The 19,531-nt window shown below is 42.4% G+C and overlaps 1 protein-coding gene across 5 annotated transcripts in view; it reads left to right on the top strand.

Moving 5' to 3' along the window:
* The window catches only part of znf423 (zinc finger protein 423), a 139,339-nt gene extending 123,177 nt beyond the window's left edge, over nucleotides 1-16,162 (top strand). For all 5 annotated transcript variants that reach the window (XM_061774899.1, XM_061774902.1, XM_061774900.1 and 2 more), the window contains 2 exons: nucleotides 1,676-1,791; nucleotides 15,331-16,162. In XM_061774899.1, the coding sequence (XP_061630883.1) occupies nucleotides 1,676-1,791; nucleotides 15,331-15,360 (146 nt within the window). In that variant the 3' untranslated portion in view covers nucleotides 15,361-16,162. The remainder of the gene's footprint in view (nucleotides 1-1,675; nucleotides 1,792-15,330) is intronic.
* Nucleotides 16,163-19,531: the final 3,369 nt, after the last annotated feature.

The raw sequence follows: 19,531 nt of genomic DNA on the forward strand, positions 1-19,531 counted from the left end.
TTTTTTAAACCAAAACGTGATTGGCAATTCTTCAACTCCAAGCTCTCATGTCATTGCGGAGTGGTCTCGTCAATGCGTCGAGTCGTTGGTTCAACCTCCATGGTCCATGCTTGTCTACTTAATGACGTGTAGAAGACGTGCTGTTATTGTCATATATATTTTTTTAACAGACATTATTTTATCCCTTACACAACGCACTCACTGATTGGGTGGGTGTTCTAGAAGGGTAGTTAGTGTTCCACCTGAAGGAAAACTGGCAAAAGTCATTACTAAGCAAACTGCTCCACGTTTACCTTAGAATTCCCCTGAAGGGCTAAACACGTTTGTTATGAGCATCAATTTTCTATTCTACCAAAAGTAACTTTGCTTTTGACCGTCCCTTGTTCTGAGTCCCTAGCCCCATCTGCCCCACCCCTCCCTGGACACGGACTTGCTCCCCATGTCACTTCATCTCTCTCTTGGCCTTCCCCAGTTGTTGAGTTGAGTCTTGTGTTGTGTGCCCGTCCCTAGGTGCACAGCAGTGTTTTAAACTTTAACTCTATTCCTTGGTGGCATATGAATTAGTAAAATGGCCACCGCTCCTATGGGGAGTCAATAATTCAGCACATACACACTCAGTGAAAGACAGAAGTTTACTGAAACAAAAGGGGAGCAAAAGAAAGAACGATAAGAAAAAAACCATGAAACAACACTGGGGCAGAAGTTAAAAAAGAAGAGATAATTTATTGATAAATATCACAAGGTCTGCTGAGGATAGCTCTTGTTTTCCCTGCTTATTTCCCCTGCTTCCTCCTCTTTCCTGCTCTCCCATATTTTCCCATTTCTTGATGTTTCCTTTCAAAACATGTGATTATTTGTACAGCTATGTTGCTATTTATTGTATTATCCTGAGCTTTTTAATTAGCCCTGTCAGAGCTCAGCTTGCCGAGTTGGACCCAGTTGCAGAGACAAGAGGAAGGGCAGTTCGTGAACGAATGTTTGTTGTGTGATGCTTGGTCGGAAGCAGACAATTTTGTTGGTGGGCAAAAGGGATTCCGAGGGCTCTACCCGGGATTAGTAGGGTTCCAGAGAGGACCAGTCTGGCAGGGTAGGAGTCCGGGATGTCAGTGAGCAGCGGGAAGTGAGCGCAGGTTTGCGGGGAGTAAAGGTAGGTGGCAGACTGGGGACAAAGAGCAAGAAAGGGTGAGACTTTGGGAAGCGAAAAGTGAATAAGGTGGCTAGGCTATGAAGTCGGCGTAGAGCGTTGATAGTCCGGCGACGAGATGGCGTCCCACAGCGTATTAAGAGTAGTCAGGAGTAATTAGGATAATGAGATGCAGCTGCTAGACTCCAACACGTCAAACCTGCAAAGCACTTGTTAAACACCCACACATAAGGGCTGGACTCAGGGTGCTGAGACAGCAGCCCTGACAGTACCCCACCTCCCACGGGCGCCGCACGGTGCACAAGCCAAGCGACCAGGGTGGCTATAATGGAAGTCTGTCCATGTTGATGCCAGTTCAAACAGTTTTTCCCCCCCAGATAATTTGATACATCCATTGTTACTACTAAAAAAAGTCAGACATATTTCACATCATGTCTTGTTTTGTCCACTTCCTTCATTTTATTGTTGTTGTTTTTCACCTAAAGGTCGATGCTTGAGTGATATTTTAAATGTGTGTTCTTCCTCTCCCAGTGTTTGTACAGGCCAACAAGCTGCAGCAGCACATCTTTGCAGTCCATGGTCAAGAGGACAAGATCTATGACTGTTCGCAGTGTCCTCAGAAGTTCTTTTTTCAGACTGAACTGCAGGTAAGTTAGTTGCATCGCATATTTATTTATTTTTGCTCTGTCATCAATTGATCAGCTCTGAATCAGGACAGAGGCAATGGACATATAATTTCAAGCTTTAGCAAAAAGCCTTTATTTTATTTTATTTTTTTTGGGGGGGTGGGGGGTACTCTGAACTCTTGCCCCCCAACCCTCTGAGAAGTTTCTTGGCAAGTGTGATGTCCTTTCGGTGTGTTTTTGTGTGTGTGCATGCATGTGTTCAAATGGGAAGATGAGATCAGTCAACCAGGAGTAGGTCATAAGCCAGCTGTGACCTGGTCAGTTACGAGGTTAATCTCTGGTCTTGCATTTTATCGCGTCATTATCTACTGGAGTCATCTTGCAACAGACCAGTAAGCAGATAAATCTGCCCTCTAAGTCTGATCTGTTGCCCGACTGCTGAGCAGAAGTGGAAGGAAGTGTGATGTGTTCTTCATCTTATGCTCTAAGGAAAGCAAAAACTACGTTAGATACCAAGTTGTTGTTGTTGTTTTTTACCACATTTATGCCACTGTTATATTTGCAAATGATGTCATATATCAGCATTTCTTACAGCGCGCAGATGAAAGTGTTAATAATTGATGCAGAATAAATAAAACCCAATTTAAAGGTCCCTCCGCAGATATTCTTTTATGAAATCTGCAACAGAACCACGGCTGTCCTTTCTGTGTATAAGAATATAAAACCTCATTCCGCTTGCTATTTAATCTTGACAATTTGCTTCAAGGGAATAATTAGCATGTAGTATTATGCACTTTTCTCAAAATGTAATGTTTACCTTTGTGCTTTAAAGGTGCCTTGAAAACAAGTCATCTCTTAAGTTCATTCTATTTCAGGAGCATTAACAGCAACCAGACTGGAAGTCTGATCCATTATTTTCGAAATCAAACATTGACAATGTTAATATGTGGCATTATAATAGAAAATAGTCGTTGATTTATATTTAGATATAACATTTACATCATTTGAGGACCAAAAAAGACAAAGTCACGCAGGGCTGGATGTGGTGGGCATATGGCCGGCCAGTCCATTTAACAGCAGGGTAACTGTCGGACCCTGTCGGTTAATGTCCACACAGACGCAACTCACACGCCACTCGCTGTCGTTCCTTTTACTTCTGCACGGTCCCAGGCGACTCCTCACCTCGGAAAATCTCATTGAATAACGCGTCTTCAAATGATCTCATCACGTTCATTGTTCATTTTTCAAATATTTTCCCACACTTCCATGTCAGTGGTGGACTGCGCAGATGTGATTCATCAACAAACAATTCAACCCATTCCACAAGAATGGTATTGCTCAATTAATAGATGATCATGCCCGTCCCTAGTTTATAATAGAAACTAAAAGGTTGGGTAAGATCATGAAAGATTCATTCTTTTTTTGGGCACTCAATTCACTATATTTCTTCCCCTTTGGCGGCTGCACTTAAGGCTTTAGCCACCTTATTAACTCTTTAGTGCCCATTGTAAGTGTGTGCGTGCGTGTACGTGGGTGTGGATGTGTACATGCGCGTGAATGTGCGTTTGTGATAACTTGCAGCCTCAGTCTGCCGTGCCACAGCTCCATCGTCCCACAGGAGGGCTCTCTAAGTGGGCTGGACAGAAAAGGCCGACTGGTCGAGATGGAGAGCTCCTACCAAGGAGGTTAATGCCACTGCTAGCATTTATCGTGTGTGTGTGTGTGTGTGTGTAATGGGGTTATTTGTGTGTGTGTTTTAATGAGGTGCGGATGGATGAAGACGGCTGCTTGGCTCGCTCGAAAAGGATTTGGCCTCTTTCAAGCCCTCAGAGGGTTTACTGTATATGATGTCCAGCTCGCACTGTCGTCCTCTATCGCGCTCACACACACACACACACACACACACACACACACCCAGGGGTCATTGCAGCATGGACACATCGCTGCATCATCCTCTGTCCCTCCAGACTGACTCCTTCTTCCTTTCTTCATTTCCCCTCCTTCCAACTTTGTCCCTCTTTCTGCACGCAGAGTCCCGTTCCATGTCATATACCGTACTGTCAGTGGCCAGCCCTCTCTGCCCATCTTTTATCATCCATTTTTCACTCTTCCAGTCTTTCTCCCTGCCTCACATTTTTGTCTTCCTGCCTCTCTCCCTTTGACTCCCCTCTTGTGTCCCTCAAGAACCAGCCCCTATGCATATTTTAGCCCCTCTCCTCTCTTCTTCTCCTCTGTGCCACTCCCTGGTGCCACATAAATAGTGCAGACATAAGCTGGTAAATAAGAAATGTTTTGCTGTGCGTCTTTGTGCATGGGTGTTTGTGTGTGGGACTGAGGGAGGGTGTGTAAATAAGAAATGCTGTGGCCCTGATCAGCAAGGTCTTTCTAGATCTTATTTAGTCCCAGGATTTCGTTCTTGCTTTCTGCCTGTCAATGTAACACTTTTTTTTCCCCCGGATTCATTTCTTGAGCACATAGCTTTTTTTTTTTTGACTTCCAAGGGGTGCTGTTCTACAGCTCCTGGCCTGAATGAAGGTTTCCCTTGATCCATCGATCACCAAACCTCCCCAGTCATCCCTCTTTTTGATTCCTCTGGATCTGTTGGTCTCCTTTAGCGCTAGTTAATATTGCATTAGCACTCGATGGGTGAATTGCTGGTCAGATAAATAAGTGAATGGATGGGGCCGGGACATAATAAGTTTTGCAACTGCGTTGTTTCTCTCCACCTGTTCTGTCACTGCTGTGTTGAATATTATAGTTGTACGTGCACACATAGTAATGCTTTTAGATGCAATTAAAGAACATGCACTGTTTTTACACTCACAGGCCAAAGCTGGAAGGTACACCTCCACAATCTAATGAGACCCTATACAGAACCAGATCAAATATTTAGCCTTTACAATCATAACAATGCTCGGCGATGTATTTATTCCGCACCGTTTATTATATTAAAAATAACTGTCTGACAGGGTCAAAACGGAGTATGTTTTTTCCAATTCAAAAATGATTGATTCAGCTGTCTTGGACCATTCTTTAATTTAAATTGTGCTGGTGTACCTAATTAAGTGACCGGTCTGAAATGAAACCTGTGCATAGATAGCGTCCACGCATTCATTCGTCGCCATTAGGCTTCCAGGTGTGCTGGAGCCTATCGTAGCTGACTTTGGGAAAGAGACTGGTTGCCATCCAATTATTATTGCCTGTCAATTGAATGATGACCATCCAAAAGTGACCGATCCATCAGTACGTTGTACATTTGAAATGAAATCACTCTCTACAGTACCTCATCAAGGAGACATGTTATGCATCTTTTTTCAGATTTTCAAGCGTCCCACAAAACTTAATGCATCTCTTCTTACCTTTTACTTTCATGTAATGTTTCACCCCTCCACGTCCAGACTGCAAATGATAAATGATTGTGCGAAGCCAGCACTGGCTAATTTATCCATAGCCCACTCCCTCTGAATGCAGAACAGCTTGCTCACAGACACATTTTCAGAAATAGGCAGCTAACAAAAGATTTACTTGGTTTTTGAATTTCAACTTGGCAATCCGGAGATCAAACTATTTGTATACAAGCACTTCAAAGGTCAATTTTCCATAAAAGGTCCACTTTAAAGTGAGAATTTGATTAGTGTGTGAACTAAGTAAATATTTCATTGGGAATATGAAAATACGATTCAATGATAGTCACACTAATCAAAACCCAAGGTATAAATTCATTATTGCTAAATAATGACTCCATGTTTTCTTGTTATTTCTTTACTGATACTGGCTACTATAATCCCACTACAATGGTTAAAGCTGTATGTGCTACTATCTTTTATTTATCATCATTGGTGTTAGCAGTATGTCTGAGAACAATGTTTTCGTCTAACTGAATCCGAGAGCCCATTGTCTCCCTCTAACTGAATAATGAAAGGTGTCTATGTGGCTGCACTCACAATGTTTTTTGTTTGTTTGTTTGTTTGTTTTTTTTAAATCTAGGTATCTTTTTGGTATTTGTTCGTTGGAGTGTGGGTTCTGACAATGTTTGGGTGTTGCTGTTGGCTGTGAATCGTATGTGAAGTCATAGTGCACACTCTTGTGATCCACGTCTGTGTGACTGTGTGTGTCAGTCCGCGTGCACGAGGGAGAACTTGATCCAAAGATCCTTTGGCGTTCCAAGGTAGAATACTCAGTTGCCTCAAGTGCTCGCTGGGTGACTGTGTTATTAAAATGGGTAACTGGCAAAACACACGTGTCATACATGCAAAGCAGTCGCCTTTCAGCGAAATTCGCCGTTTTGAACTCAAAATAGGCCACGTGAATACGTGAATCGTACAGATCCAATGAGTTTTTCCTAGGGGGGTGGGTGGGGTCGCTGTCGTTGTCACTGTCGTCATCATGGGCTGTTTCGTACTCCTTGAACGCTGGCAACGAGATCCATGACTTGTGTCTCTACGTAGGTAGTGGCCCGAGCCAGCGGCGTAGTGGCCCAGGGCCACCGTTAATGTCGGACCTTGATGTTAGGTTAAATGAAAACTCGAAATTGATTGTACGTGAGACGGATGGATGGATGGAGAGACAGTCATCCATGCTACTTATAACATGTTCAGTTGACTTAAAAGAAATGAGAAAAATACTAATCCGTGTTGTTCCATCCCATTCTCATTCTATTTGAGTGCAAACTTTTAAAACCATTTTTGAATAGGTATCATTACATAGTACAGCTAATCTCTCGTTTGAGGAACAGAAGATGTCACATTGGCTCAGTTCTGCTTTGCAACCGACGAATGCTTTTTACACGTAGACAGTTTTATCGTAAATGCATTGTGTGTGGATTTACATTTTTTGGAATCCAGATGTCGAACTTTAAGAAGATATGTTTTTAATAATACGGGGCTGTATGTGGGAAGTCACTGACGGTATACTGCACAGGTGTCAGACTCATCCACATCATTCCATGTGTCCCACGAAAGCAAATCATGTGCATCAATTTCCATGATTCTTGCTCAAATCTGGACCAAATTTTCAAATCGTCATCTGGAATAAATAATGTTGAAATATTGTCAAAGCATTTTTTCTGTGTGTTACCAATTTTATTATTATTATTTTTTTTAATTATTATGATTCTTTTATTATTATTATTGTTAAATCTGTTCTGTGACTGACTAGCGACAAGAACAGGGTGTACTGTAGTCCACCTTTTGCCTTTCCCAAAGTCAGCTGGGAATAGACTCCAACTCACCAGGGCCCTGAACAGGAAAAGCATAGAGACGGATGGATGTCTGCATGTACGTAGACAATGTGCGCGTGCCGCCGTGTGTCTCCACACACATTTAACCTGGTCTCTAGTATTTGTTTGTTCGTGTATGGGTACGTTTTTTTGTTGCTATTTTGTCTTGTCACCCACGTCTGCAGGCTCAAGTCTTCATCTGAAACAGCCTCCTAGTCTGCATGGACCACACTCCTCTGAGTACATTTGTTTTTTTTTTTGTTGATGGGAAAGATCATCTTTTTTTTTTTTAATTGTACTTTTTTTTTTTTTTTTTTACATATGCGTGTGGCTCTCTTGGTGTGACTCAAACGTGTCGTGCGGGGCTCCAGTGTGATTAGCTGTCTGTGCTGGAAGTGAGGTCACTTCCTCCTTTGTGTAGCAGCTTCCAGCAGGGAGCTCGCACCTTGGCTATGAATCAGAGGTGGGGGTGAGCGGTGTGTGCCTTTGCCTCTCGGGTTGCTGTTTTGGGTGCACGCCCATTGGTGTTGTGAGTGTATTTTGGGTGTGTTTACTGGTCCAAACCTTACTGTCTGGGGCAGAGGGGAGGGGAAGTCCCCATGGGAGAAACCACTCCAAACAGGAGGTCACACAGGAGGAGGAAATCAGGACTGCCTGTGACTCGGTTAAGAGCTAAACTGATGTTTTGGATAAACAAACGGGTGTCATTTGCCACTTAGCTGGAGAGATAGAGGAGTTACAGGGAGACATGTGGACAAGTCACCCTGGGAGGTACGGAAGTGTTTGTGAGGGGAGCAGGGAATGTATGCAGGCGGGATGCTAAGGGCAGAGGGTGCATTTATTTTAAAGCTGCTCCCGAGGCAGCATCCTGTCCTGGACAGGTGGGGCTAAAGACAAGCCAGGGAGGAGAGGAAGCGGGCTAGCCCATCTGCTCGTCCCCGACACACACACACACACTCACACACACCAATTTAGAGACACACGTTGTAGGAAGAATGTCAACTGAGCTATAAATACATTGAGCTCACAGAAGACCACAATGCCACTAAGGTGATTTTTCATTGCTGTTAAAAAGGGCAACACACACATATGCACACACACACACACACAAAACACACACTTGAAATGTCTCCAATTACCCCTATATGTACATGCATTTGACACACATTTACTGTATGTACTGACAGACACGCCGTGATACATGAGGGTAGAATTCACACATACTGTATATGCACACACACACGTACACGCGCAGATGCGTATTTCTTGCTTAGGTGACATTATTTCACCTAAAAAATTTCATGTATTTTTGACTGAGTCAAAGTGATCATCCGACCTATTTTCCCCACATGCAAGAAATTTCATCAGTGACTGCATGTTTGTGTTACTGTGAAAAGTCCAGACCTGAGCAGTGCTTCTTTCTAACTTTAGACATGATCAATGCATGAACACACACCCCCACTATCAGCAAAAGTGACAACAAAGCCCAACACAAATGCACACGCATGGATTCAGTGTGCAATGCAGATGATAACAGAGACAAGTGCACGACAAAGTAGATTACATTTTCTCTTTATCTCCATCTCCTCTTTTCCGATGTTGTCCCCTTCTACCAAACAAGAGAGTGTGCGTGTGCGTGTGTTTGTGCGTGTGCATGCATGTGCTTTCAGCTGCAAGTGCACAAGGCCATGAATGCATTCCCATGTGTGCGTCTCGCAGTGGTGTGCGTAGGTAATGCGACAAGACCATATTTCCCCAGGGCCCGGGGCTCTGCTGGCTTTCCACTCGCTCTCTCTTAGTAATTTAGGAAAAACAATGACAGGCCTCGATATGGACTGGTCCAGTCGTGCCTGGAAGACATCTCTTCTGAGGACAGTCCGCATACTCTCCACGCAAAAACAATTTACTATTCTACATTGAATTTTCATCAGACCCACAGTCATCGTTATTCACTAAGGCTATGCTCACGCTGCATGGCATGATGCCCAAATCGGATTTCTTTGTTAAATCTGATCTTTTTTATGTAGTCGTTGACATTACGACGACGAATGTGGCTTCTAATGTTAAAAGCATGTCAATGAAGTGACGTGCATGCGCACAAAACGCAGTGACGCAGTGGAAGTAAAAATGGCCTCACGTGTAGCTCTCAGTTCTGACGCATTTGTGGCATGTTCAATGATTCTGTGCAACCGGAGCTGACATTTTCTTAACCATTCACTGAAAGATTTCATTTTTCATAATTTGGATGATGCTGATGATAATAGGGCGGCACGGTGGACGGCTGCCTCACAGTTCTGAGGACCCGGGTTCAAATCCGGCCTCGCCTGTGTGGAGTTTGCATGTTCTCCCCGTGCCTGCGTGAGTTTTCTCCGGGTACTCCGGTTTCCTCCCACACACCTAAAACATGCATGGTAGGTTAAGTGAAGACTCTAAATTGCCCGTAGGTGTGAACGTGAGTGCGAATGGTTGTTTGTTTATTTTTGCCCTGAGATTGGCTGGCGACCTGTTCAGGGTGTAGCCCGCCTCTCGCTCCAGTGAGGATAAGCGGTACACGAAATGGATGAAAGAATGAAGGGATGATAATAGCTTACAGGCAATGAAAACCCGAAATTCACCATCTCAAGGTATTAAAATACTTACATAAAAAAAGTAACATTCAAAAAACTTTAAAAACTGGATAGTAGATTCTTGTTTGATACATTTATAAACTATGCAAATTCCACTTTTTGAATTGAACTACTGATTACTGTAAGTAATCTTTTGATCTAATATTCATATTTAATGAGATGTGCCTGATGTCCAAAAGGTCGAACACATTAACATTCGACGTGGACCATCAACTGATTCATTCATTGATGAAGGAATCAATACTTTTGACCTTATAGTGTATATACGTGTTATTTTGCAGGTGTCTCACACACACACACACACACCTGCACACTTCTGATTGATCAACGTGCTGCCTGATCAATGCTAAGCTCGCAGCATTAACACACGGATGAGGAGAGGGTAGCCGGCGTGTGCCTCCGCTCTCATCCGCAGACGTCATCCATGTTTCATTGGCTTCCTGTTTGGTCGTCATCTCCCTCATGCTCTCCCTCCAGGGAGTGTCCCTCCATCTCACCGTCCTCCCTTGCCCTTATGTTCCATCCCTCACTCCATCTACAAATCAATACAACAACAGCAAGCCCACGACCCCCCCCCCCCCCCCCCCCCCCCCCCCCCACACACACACACACACACACACCACCCGTCTGCTTCGTTTACCTTGCTGTAATATTACCTTGCATCCCTTCACTCCCATTACAATCCTTAAGAGGTCAAGTGTGACATAAGCAGTGCAAGGGAGTAACTAATCACAAGATTATGTAATTTAACTTCTAGATTCATGTAATTGTAATCCATTACATTACAAGGAGGAAATGTGTCGTTAAATTAGAGTTGCTTTTGGAAATTTCCATGATTACAATTTTAGTTACATTTGAAAAAATAGCCGCAACAGCTCAGACTTCAACCTCCCCCCACCCCCCCCCCCCCCCCCCCGAACCCCCCACGACCCCCTTTTTATATCATTGTCACCAAATACCTTTCCAAAGTAATCTTTCCATCACTGGACGTAAGGTAGCAGAGGATGGATGAGGCTCAACTAGAAGAGGCAGGACTTGGACATCAGTAAAAAGGAATAAGCCTGACCTCTACTGGCTTAGAGAGGAACTGCAGCAGTTCAAGAATGAGATAGAGACAGAGACCCAGAGAGAGGAGGTGGTCATTTTGTCACAATGGGGTCAGTACCATCCCAGTACAATGTGTGATATTACTGGAGACACCTTTACTCGGCAAGGGTACCTTTCACATTTGAACTGGTATGGTACCGATTCCCAGTGCCTGGGAATCCATACTGGTACTCAGCGGTACCAATTTTCTGTACTTCTGTCTGTTTATGTGGCAATAAATGTAAGTCTTTCCAATAATAAAATCCCCCCAAAAAATGTTCAATATATACACTTTGACACATCTAACAGAACAACATCCTAAGTTTAAAACAAATGAGCAACAGAGGATTGGAGTTTAAAAAAAAAAATGAACCAGTAGAAAGTATAAATCATACAAGCAATAAATAATTACGAAATTAGGGCTGTCCAAATGTATGTGTTAATGCATATGATTAATCATAAAAAATGATCACATTAATCATGTATTATCGCAAATTAATCCCACAATTTATTTTTGACCGCACTCGCTCCATTGGATATCTGGAACATGGTGCAGGTTGCTATAAGGTCAGTGATCACGCCAGCGCAAAGATGAGTGAAGAAACTCCGACCGGTGCGCTCTGTGGCAAAATTTTGCTTCAAAAGTCACCCCAATGGGACTTTCGATAAAAAAAAAAAAAAAAAAAGTTAATTCCCATATTGTGCAGCGCTGAGCTCTGAAAATACCATCTCAGAGCAAAATGTGCTATTATGTGTGGGATATTTGAATAATCGCGATGAATCGAAATTGAAAAGTGTAATTAATCCGATTAAAAAAAAAAAAAAAAACACACAATTATTGATTGACGTCCCTATAAATTACAAAGTGTGAAGCGAACATATTTGCAGTGAACTGCAGAAGGAACCAAGATAAACAGTAATTGTATTTCGCTCTGCATGTGTAATACAGTACAACATAACATTGGAGGGAGCGCTTGGCAAGCTGCTTCGGCTTCTCTGCCGTTTTTGCTATTTTGGGCCGAGTTTGATCAATTTACAAAAGATTGTCTCATATGAATGCAAGACTTGAAAGCCATTTGTTAGACTTTGCTTGCTCAATGTAACACTCTGCGACCCCTAACAAGTAGTTAAACAGACAGACAGACAGATTGATTGACAGATAGATAGATTGATTGATTAGATCAAGTTGTCAAACCTACGGCCCGCGAGCCAGAACCGGCCCCTCAGGGGGTCTAATCCGGCCCGCGGGAACTGTTGCCCATCACTCAAGTTTTAGTTCATCTAGATGTATAGACTCTTATTTTGAAACTCGTGCTTTGATTTTGACACAAGTACAATACAACCGGAAGTGCCGTTAGTCATGTGGCCTGACATGCACGAAGCTGAGAGAGACAATAAAGATCGGAGCACCGGAGCACGCCTCCAATCAATATGCAGTCAGAGAGTGAGACTTTGTGTGAAGCAATGCCAATATATGTATCATTTGTTCGGTAATTGGATGTGCACATGCGCAGTCAAAAATGAGTTTGGGAAGTGCATTGGGACACGGGTTTATTAAAGCCTGGATAAACATGGTTAAGTTACGTCAGACAAACAAATCATCCGCTGTGGTGGCGATCGCCTGACAAGGAAAAGCTGGAAGTCACTGCTTTAGTGAGACTTACTGTAAAATAGATCATTTATTCATTTATTATGATTATTTATTATATTATTTAGTAATCTAGATAATAATAAGATAATTTGATGCATGCTAATAGTTGGAGAGGGGTTTGCTGATTGTTTGTGCAGACTAATGCTAACCTCACATAAATTCGTTGTGTTTTCAACTTTTTATGGCAAGCTACTGAGTGACAGTTAAATAAGTAGCAAATTTGAGTTTCTATTGGTATGCTTACATTGCATATGTGTCCTTAATAGACATCGCAAATACATTTCTTTTGTTTTCATTTTTTGTGTCACTCCGTCAATCTGCCTGTATACATTTACAAGGCAGGGGGATAACTGTACTTTCATTCATTCTAAAAAGTTCCCACTTTTGTTTGTATGGTGTGATGAGTCAGTTGAGCCTTTCCAGATTTCCAGATGGATGTGGACATTGACGTACATTTAAAAAGATTACGAAATAGGTTGTTTTATTAAAGGCACATACAGTTTATAGATCTACTGTGATCTCGAAGTTGCAACTGTAAATGAAAACAGTGATTCATAAAATTGTGGAAAATACACACATTTTTGTTATTACATTTAAGATTGCTCGTTCGATTCGAAAACAAGATTGGCGACAAGATAATAATCAATACATTTGAATATTTTCCCAAATGTAGTTGTGAATATGTGCACCCAAAAAAATGGATTAGATAGATAGAGAGAGAGAGAGATTCCTGTAGAGAATGGATGGATGTAGTGCATATGTGTTCGGCATGAAAATGCTTTCCTTTCCCCTGGACGGGCAGGCTGGAGCTCGGACTGTAAAAGCGAACGATGGCTATTCTCAAAACACTCACACACGCGCACACACACTGTCATGCTTAGCAAAGGGCTCAGTGGAACGTGCTCAGCAAGATAACGGCCACAGAATGACAAATAAGTATTATCAACCCAAAACCACATATAATCCTTCATATTTGTGTTCTCCCCCTTCTCTCTCTCTCTCTCTCTCTCTCTTCTCTTTCTTCCTGCCATCCCCTCTTCTCTCTCTCTCTCTCTCTCTCGCCTTTATAACTCGTCTGTAGTGGGGCCTATTTGTGAGCCAGGGTGATTAATCTGAGGGAAACTGCTTTTTAGGGTTGCTGATGGGAGCTTGGGTGTGGGGGGGTGGGTGTCGATTGGTAGTGTCTCACTGGGAATAGTGGTCTTGTGTGTGAGAGAGAGAGAGAGAGAGCAATAAGGAACGTTTCACGGGGACAAGCTGTACGGTCGAGGGAAAATGAGGATAGGAGGAAAGCATCAGAGAGGAAATTTCTCTCTGATACACACACATGAATTCCCAGAGAAATCTTTCCAATCATCTTGCCGTCACACACACACACACACACACAGAGAGAGAGAGAAGAGAGAGAAGAGAGAGAAGAGTATTTCCCTTGCTTTAGATGTGATGGCTTTGCGTTCCAAACCAACAAATCCAGATTATCAGTTCAGCTCCCTGTTGCAGCCGATATGCAGGATCCACAGGGGACTGACTGGGAAGATGTGTGCGCGCGTGTGCAAGCGAGAATGTGAATCAGCATGATCTCACATGTCGTCTTCCACACGTCCCGCGCCTCACACTTGTTTTCACCTAATTTGTAATCTTTCTGTACATTTGGCAGGTTTTCACACACAAGTTTACAATTGACTTTCTTTGCGCTCGGAACTGTGCTGTGAGTGTTGATGATGATTCCAGGTGTTTGTGTGTTATCATCGCACACCCGAAGAGAGTTGATCTTGACAGATGATCTCAAAATACACTTACTTTATTTATAGAGGGGAAATGATTATTGAGGTTAATTCATGATTCTGCTGATTCTACTAGTCCGTGAATGTGAGGGACTTTTTTTTTGAAGGACTTCTATTGTCAATGCTCTCTGCCAGTTTTTCTCAACTGTTGTCAGCCCAAGTCCCACGTTTTCTGTTGTCGCGAAGTCGCAAGCCACATTTTTTCATTTAAGTTAAGAACAAGAGAGAAATGTTTTTCTTGAAATAGCTTTTGAAACGTGTACAGTTTCAACTATTTTTGTTCACGGTGCCTTTCAGAGCACCCTATTTAGAAACATCACAACTACAAGTGCATAAATAAATTGAGTAAAATGAATTGCAAAAAAATACAACTACAAAATGACACTTCTTCTTTTTGGGAAAGTCCCTTACCTAATATGTTCCATGCACAAATGAATACACCGTCACCTTTCTGATGCATGCCTGTTAAAATATTATTTTCCAAATAACAGAAATGCAAGTAACACATTTCACTGTACACGGGATCCTCAGCTAACGATGAAGTCCCGCTCCTACAAATTTTGACATAAGTCGTAACATGTCATCGTCTATCACTAACGCAGTAGTAAAGTATTTGTATGAAAAAGCATGCATAAAGCATGTGGGTACCGTCAAACGACGGACAAAACAGACAAAAATTCGCTATTAACGAACTAACCCTAATGACAACACCAAGATTCTGCCAGGTGGCGGCATAGTAGTACTTTCATTTCTTTGGCCTGAGTCCAAAAAAAACGCAATTAAAAAAAAGGAAAGCTTCCCCCCCAAAAATCTGCAAATATGGGAATTCACAATTGCCAAAACACAAATCTATGCACTCTATTGCTTCCAGATGAATCAACAATCAGTCTGACCAGCTATCAATTGCGATGACTTAGCATTTCCTCTTTCATGTTTTGTGTGTGTGTGTGTGTGTTGCTGTATTCGGCGATGGTGTCAATAAGTGTCACACAAGTCCACTCTCTTTGTTTGGTGCGCCATCTTCGCGTCTTGGGCCATCAGCTGTTCTCAAACGAGGAGTCCTTGCCGCCCATCTCGTCGGAGGCAGTGGCGTGGCTTCCATTATTGGGGGCAAGAGAACAGCGACGTGCTTACAGAGCCCATTATTTTTCCCATCATGTGTTCTCACTTCTCCCCTCTCTCCCTCCCCTCCAGAACCACACACTGAGTCAGCACGCGCAGTGAGACCGAGGCCCGGCAGGATCTCTCGGCTCAGTCGGGGCCCCCGACCCGGAGCCGGCGGGGAGCTACATCTCCACATCACAGCCAATCAAAGTGTCATTTGCCGCTCACATGTAAAAGTGTAACGATCGCACCGCTGGGTGTGGCTATTAGCAGCAGCGGGGGAAAGGAATATTAATGGGATATGCTATTAAATAAAGAAATGGAAGCAGGATCAAGAGAAGGAAGGAGGGGAGTGAAACAAGGTATTGTATGTGCAGTATTTTTAATCGTCTCAGCCAAATTCTCTGTTACCATGTCATTATTTTTTTTCACAGTTTTGGATCATGTTCATAGGTTCTAGAAAATCCCTTCAGTTCGTATTCAAATTCATCTGTGCTCGATTGTTTTCCTTCTTCCATATGCATTTTCTTTTCTTTTCTATCTTTGAGTTCTCGCCGTAAGTACGTACTCGTGCCGTGTACTTGTGATTGTCTGTCCTCCAGTTGTAAGTTCCCCCTCCCAAATCTCCTTTCTATGATTATTGTTATATATATATTTTCTTCTCTTTTTGTAATTACTATGAAAGAAAGACAAAGGAACAAATTAAATTGCAGAATACCACGAAGATGTTTCTCTTTTTTCAGTCTCCAAGGGGCCTCTAATGGTTATTGTAAAAAAAAAAAAAAAAAAAAAAAAAAAAGTAACATCATCAATTTCAGTGCGTCTGGTCAATGACTGCTTTTTAAATGTGAATTAACCAGATGGCAATAATATAGTACAGACAAAAAAAGATAAAAACAAATAAATACTTGACAAATGAAGACATTCTGTGTGGTGTGACTTTATTCCAATCGTGTCAGTCATATTCAGTTGGATGCATGTTAACGCTCCATGAGAAGTTCAGCTCAAGAACTTTGGAAATATTCGGTTTGGACACGTTTTCATGCAAAGTAAGTTCAACAAAAATATAACAGGTGAACGCGTGAATATTTTGTTAAAAGAAGACATTTGCAAGCGGTTTGTCATTAATATTTTTGATTTATTGTCAGATGTAGTCATTTGCGTGTTAAACTGAAATACAATACATATTTTGGGATCATTTAAAGTTCCCTTTATACGCAAACATGAAATGTTAATGCCAATAAATTCCAACATATTAACATTTTGTCCCGTGGGCTAATTCCCAGATTTTTACAACACATACTGTATATTAACCTGACGTAAATGTAGCGCAGGGAGTGTGGCGTTTTAGTGGTTAGCACGTCTGCTTGGCATTTCTTACGTTCTGGGTTTCAGTTTTGATTCAGGAGCTCCTGTGTAACGTTTGCATGTTCTCCTCGTGCTTGCGTGGGTTTTCTCCGGCTTCCTGCGACCACTCCAGTGCGTAAGCCGACTCGAACCTAAAGTCGCCTGGGATAGGCTCCAACTCAGTTAGGGACGGTGCTAACGAAAAAGCGTGAATGAAATATTACCACTACATTACAGTCCAGGTTTGTTGGCCACATACAGCAAAGTTACCCTAAAGCGCCACTTTAGGTTAAAGCTATTCGTGCACTACGTGTAATGAGCAATATCCATTGAGGTAACAACAACACAAAGCTACTTGTTTTGCCATTGGGGAGACACGAGACCTGATTTGCTTTAATGCTTTTTCCTTGTCCCAATGTTGTTCTCTAACGTATAGTATGCAGATGACTATATAGTGTGAATAGTTAATTTATGTATGAATGACACGGACAAGACGGCGAGCTGATTGCCCTTTGAAGGTGCATATTGAATGTTGCATATTGGACCCTTTCTTGTCTGTACGGCATTAATAAACACATCTGCGAGATGTGTAAACAACTCATAATAAGATATAACTGTGAAGTTTAGTTTGGATTTAATCACTTGCGTTGGCACTTATGTGTTTTGTGCAATGCATGAATTAATACATCCGTCCATTTCTAATAGTCCTCACTAAGGTCACAGGTGAGTTGAAGCCTATTCTAGCAGACTTTGGGGGAGAAGGCAACCTACACCCTGCATTGGTTACCAGTCCATTGCAGGGGGCATTAATAGTAAACAAACAATCATCCACACTCACATTCACATTTAAAGACAATTTCGAGTCTTCGATTCATCTACCATGCATGTTTTGAGAGCGTGAGAGGAAGCCAGAGAAACTCCATACGGGAAGTTATCCAAAGAGCTGAACCTCAGAACGGTGAGGCAGTCGTGCTATCTTTGAAAAGCCACCTGTCTGCGTTCTATAGTGCTTCAAGATCATTCAATATTCTTGCAAGAAGGAACAACATACATACAACAAAAGTAGCTGACACCATGGTTGTTCTAAGACTACTTCTCTACTAAGACGACTAGCCACCCCCCATTAGCTTCAATAAACATGCTTTACAGGTACAGCTTAATAAATTACAATAGTGTCAAAGCTTAATTTAGTTACTTCAATTCAAAAAGTGAATCCATCCATTTTCTGAGCCGCTTCTCCTCACTAGGGTCGCGGGCGTGCTGGAGCCTATCCCAGCTATCATCGGGCAGGAGGCGGGGCACACCCTGAACTGGTTGCCAGCCAATCGCAGGGCACATACAAACAAACAACCATTCGCACTCACAGTCACACCTACGGGCAATTTAGAGTTGTCAATTAAGCTAGGATGCATGTTTTGGGGATGCGGGAGGAAAGCGGAGTGCCCGGAGAAAAGCCACGCAGGCACGGGGAGAACGTGCAAACTCCACACAGGCGGGGCCGGGGATCGAACCCCGCTCCTCAGAACTGTGAGGCTGACGCTCTAACCAGTCGGCCACCGTTGTGGCGGCACAAAATAGAAACCAAAACTATTGTCCATTCATAAACTATCAGGTTCTGTCTATCAGCAATGTTATTTGTTAGTTTGCAAAATAGAGTGCTGAGTTTTAATTTGGATCTTTGAGATCTGATTAATTGGCATGGATAGACTTGCGTTTTTTGTTTTGTTACCAGGGTTGAAAGTAGAATTGGCAAAGATGAATGAATCCATAGACAGATAGTTTTTGATGATGGAATGTCGAAATTTCATATACTGGTACTTTGACTCAGGCTGCAACTGCATCCACGATTACCAGGTTGATGTATTTATGACATTAAAATGACAAATATGATAAATATTGAAGCGATAATTTATGAATGATTATCATTATGACTGTTGCACAGAAATGTTCTTGACCAAATTTTTTAAATATGGAAATTCAGACAGAATTTGGAAAAATTGTTCTGGAAGTACATTTTTATACAACCCCAATTCCAATGAAGTTGGGACGTTGTGTGATTTGCAAATCATGTTCAACCTATATTTAATTGAATGCACTCTAAAGACACGATATTTCATGTTCAAACTGATAAACGTTATTGTTTTTAGCAAATAATCATTAACTTGGACTTTTATGGCTGCAACGCGTTCCCAAAAAGCTGGGACAGGGTCATGTCTACCACTGTGTTACGTCACCTTTTCTTTTAACAACATTCAATAAACGTTTGGGAACTGAGGACACTGTGTAAGTTACCCATGCCATTAGCACAGCATATGTTTCGCCAAAACCTGTATGGACCTTTCAGCATTAATGGTGCCTTCACAGATGTGTAAGTTACCCGTGCCGTTGGCACTAACACAGCCCCGTACCCTCACAGATGCTAGCTCTTGAACTTTGCATCCATAACAGTCCGGATGGTTCTTTTCCTCTTTGGCCTGGAGGACACGACGTCCACAATTTCCAAAAACAATTTGAAATGTGGACTCGTCGGACCACAGAACACTTTTCCACAGTCCATCTTAGATGAGCTCGGGCCCAGAGAAGCCGGCGGCGTTTCTGGGTGTTTTTGATAAATGGTTTTTGCTTTGCATAGTAGAGTTTCAAGTTGCACTTACGGATGTAGCGCCGAACTGTATTTACTGACATTGGTTTTCTGAAGGGTTCCTGAGCCCGTGTGGTGATATCCTTTACACATTGATGTCGGTTTTTGATGCAGTGCCGCCTGAGGGATCGAAGGTCACGGGCATTCAATGTCGGTTTGCGCCCTTGCCGCTTACGTGCAGTGATTTCTCCAGATTCTCTGAACCTTTTGATGATATTATGGACCGTAGATGATGAAATCCCTAAATTCCTTGCAATTGTACGTCGAGGAACATTGTCCTTAAACTCTTCGACTATTTTCTCA

This window comes from Phyllopteryx taeniolatus, chromosome 5 (genome assembly GCF_024500385.1).
Source record: "Phyllopteryx taeniolatus isolate TA_2022b chromosome 5, UOR_Ptae_1.2, whole genome shotgun sequence".
Lineage (NCBI taxonomy): Eukaryota > Metazoa > Chordata > Actinopteri > Syngnathiformes > Syngnathidae > Phyllopteryx > Phyllopteryx taeniolatus.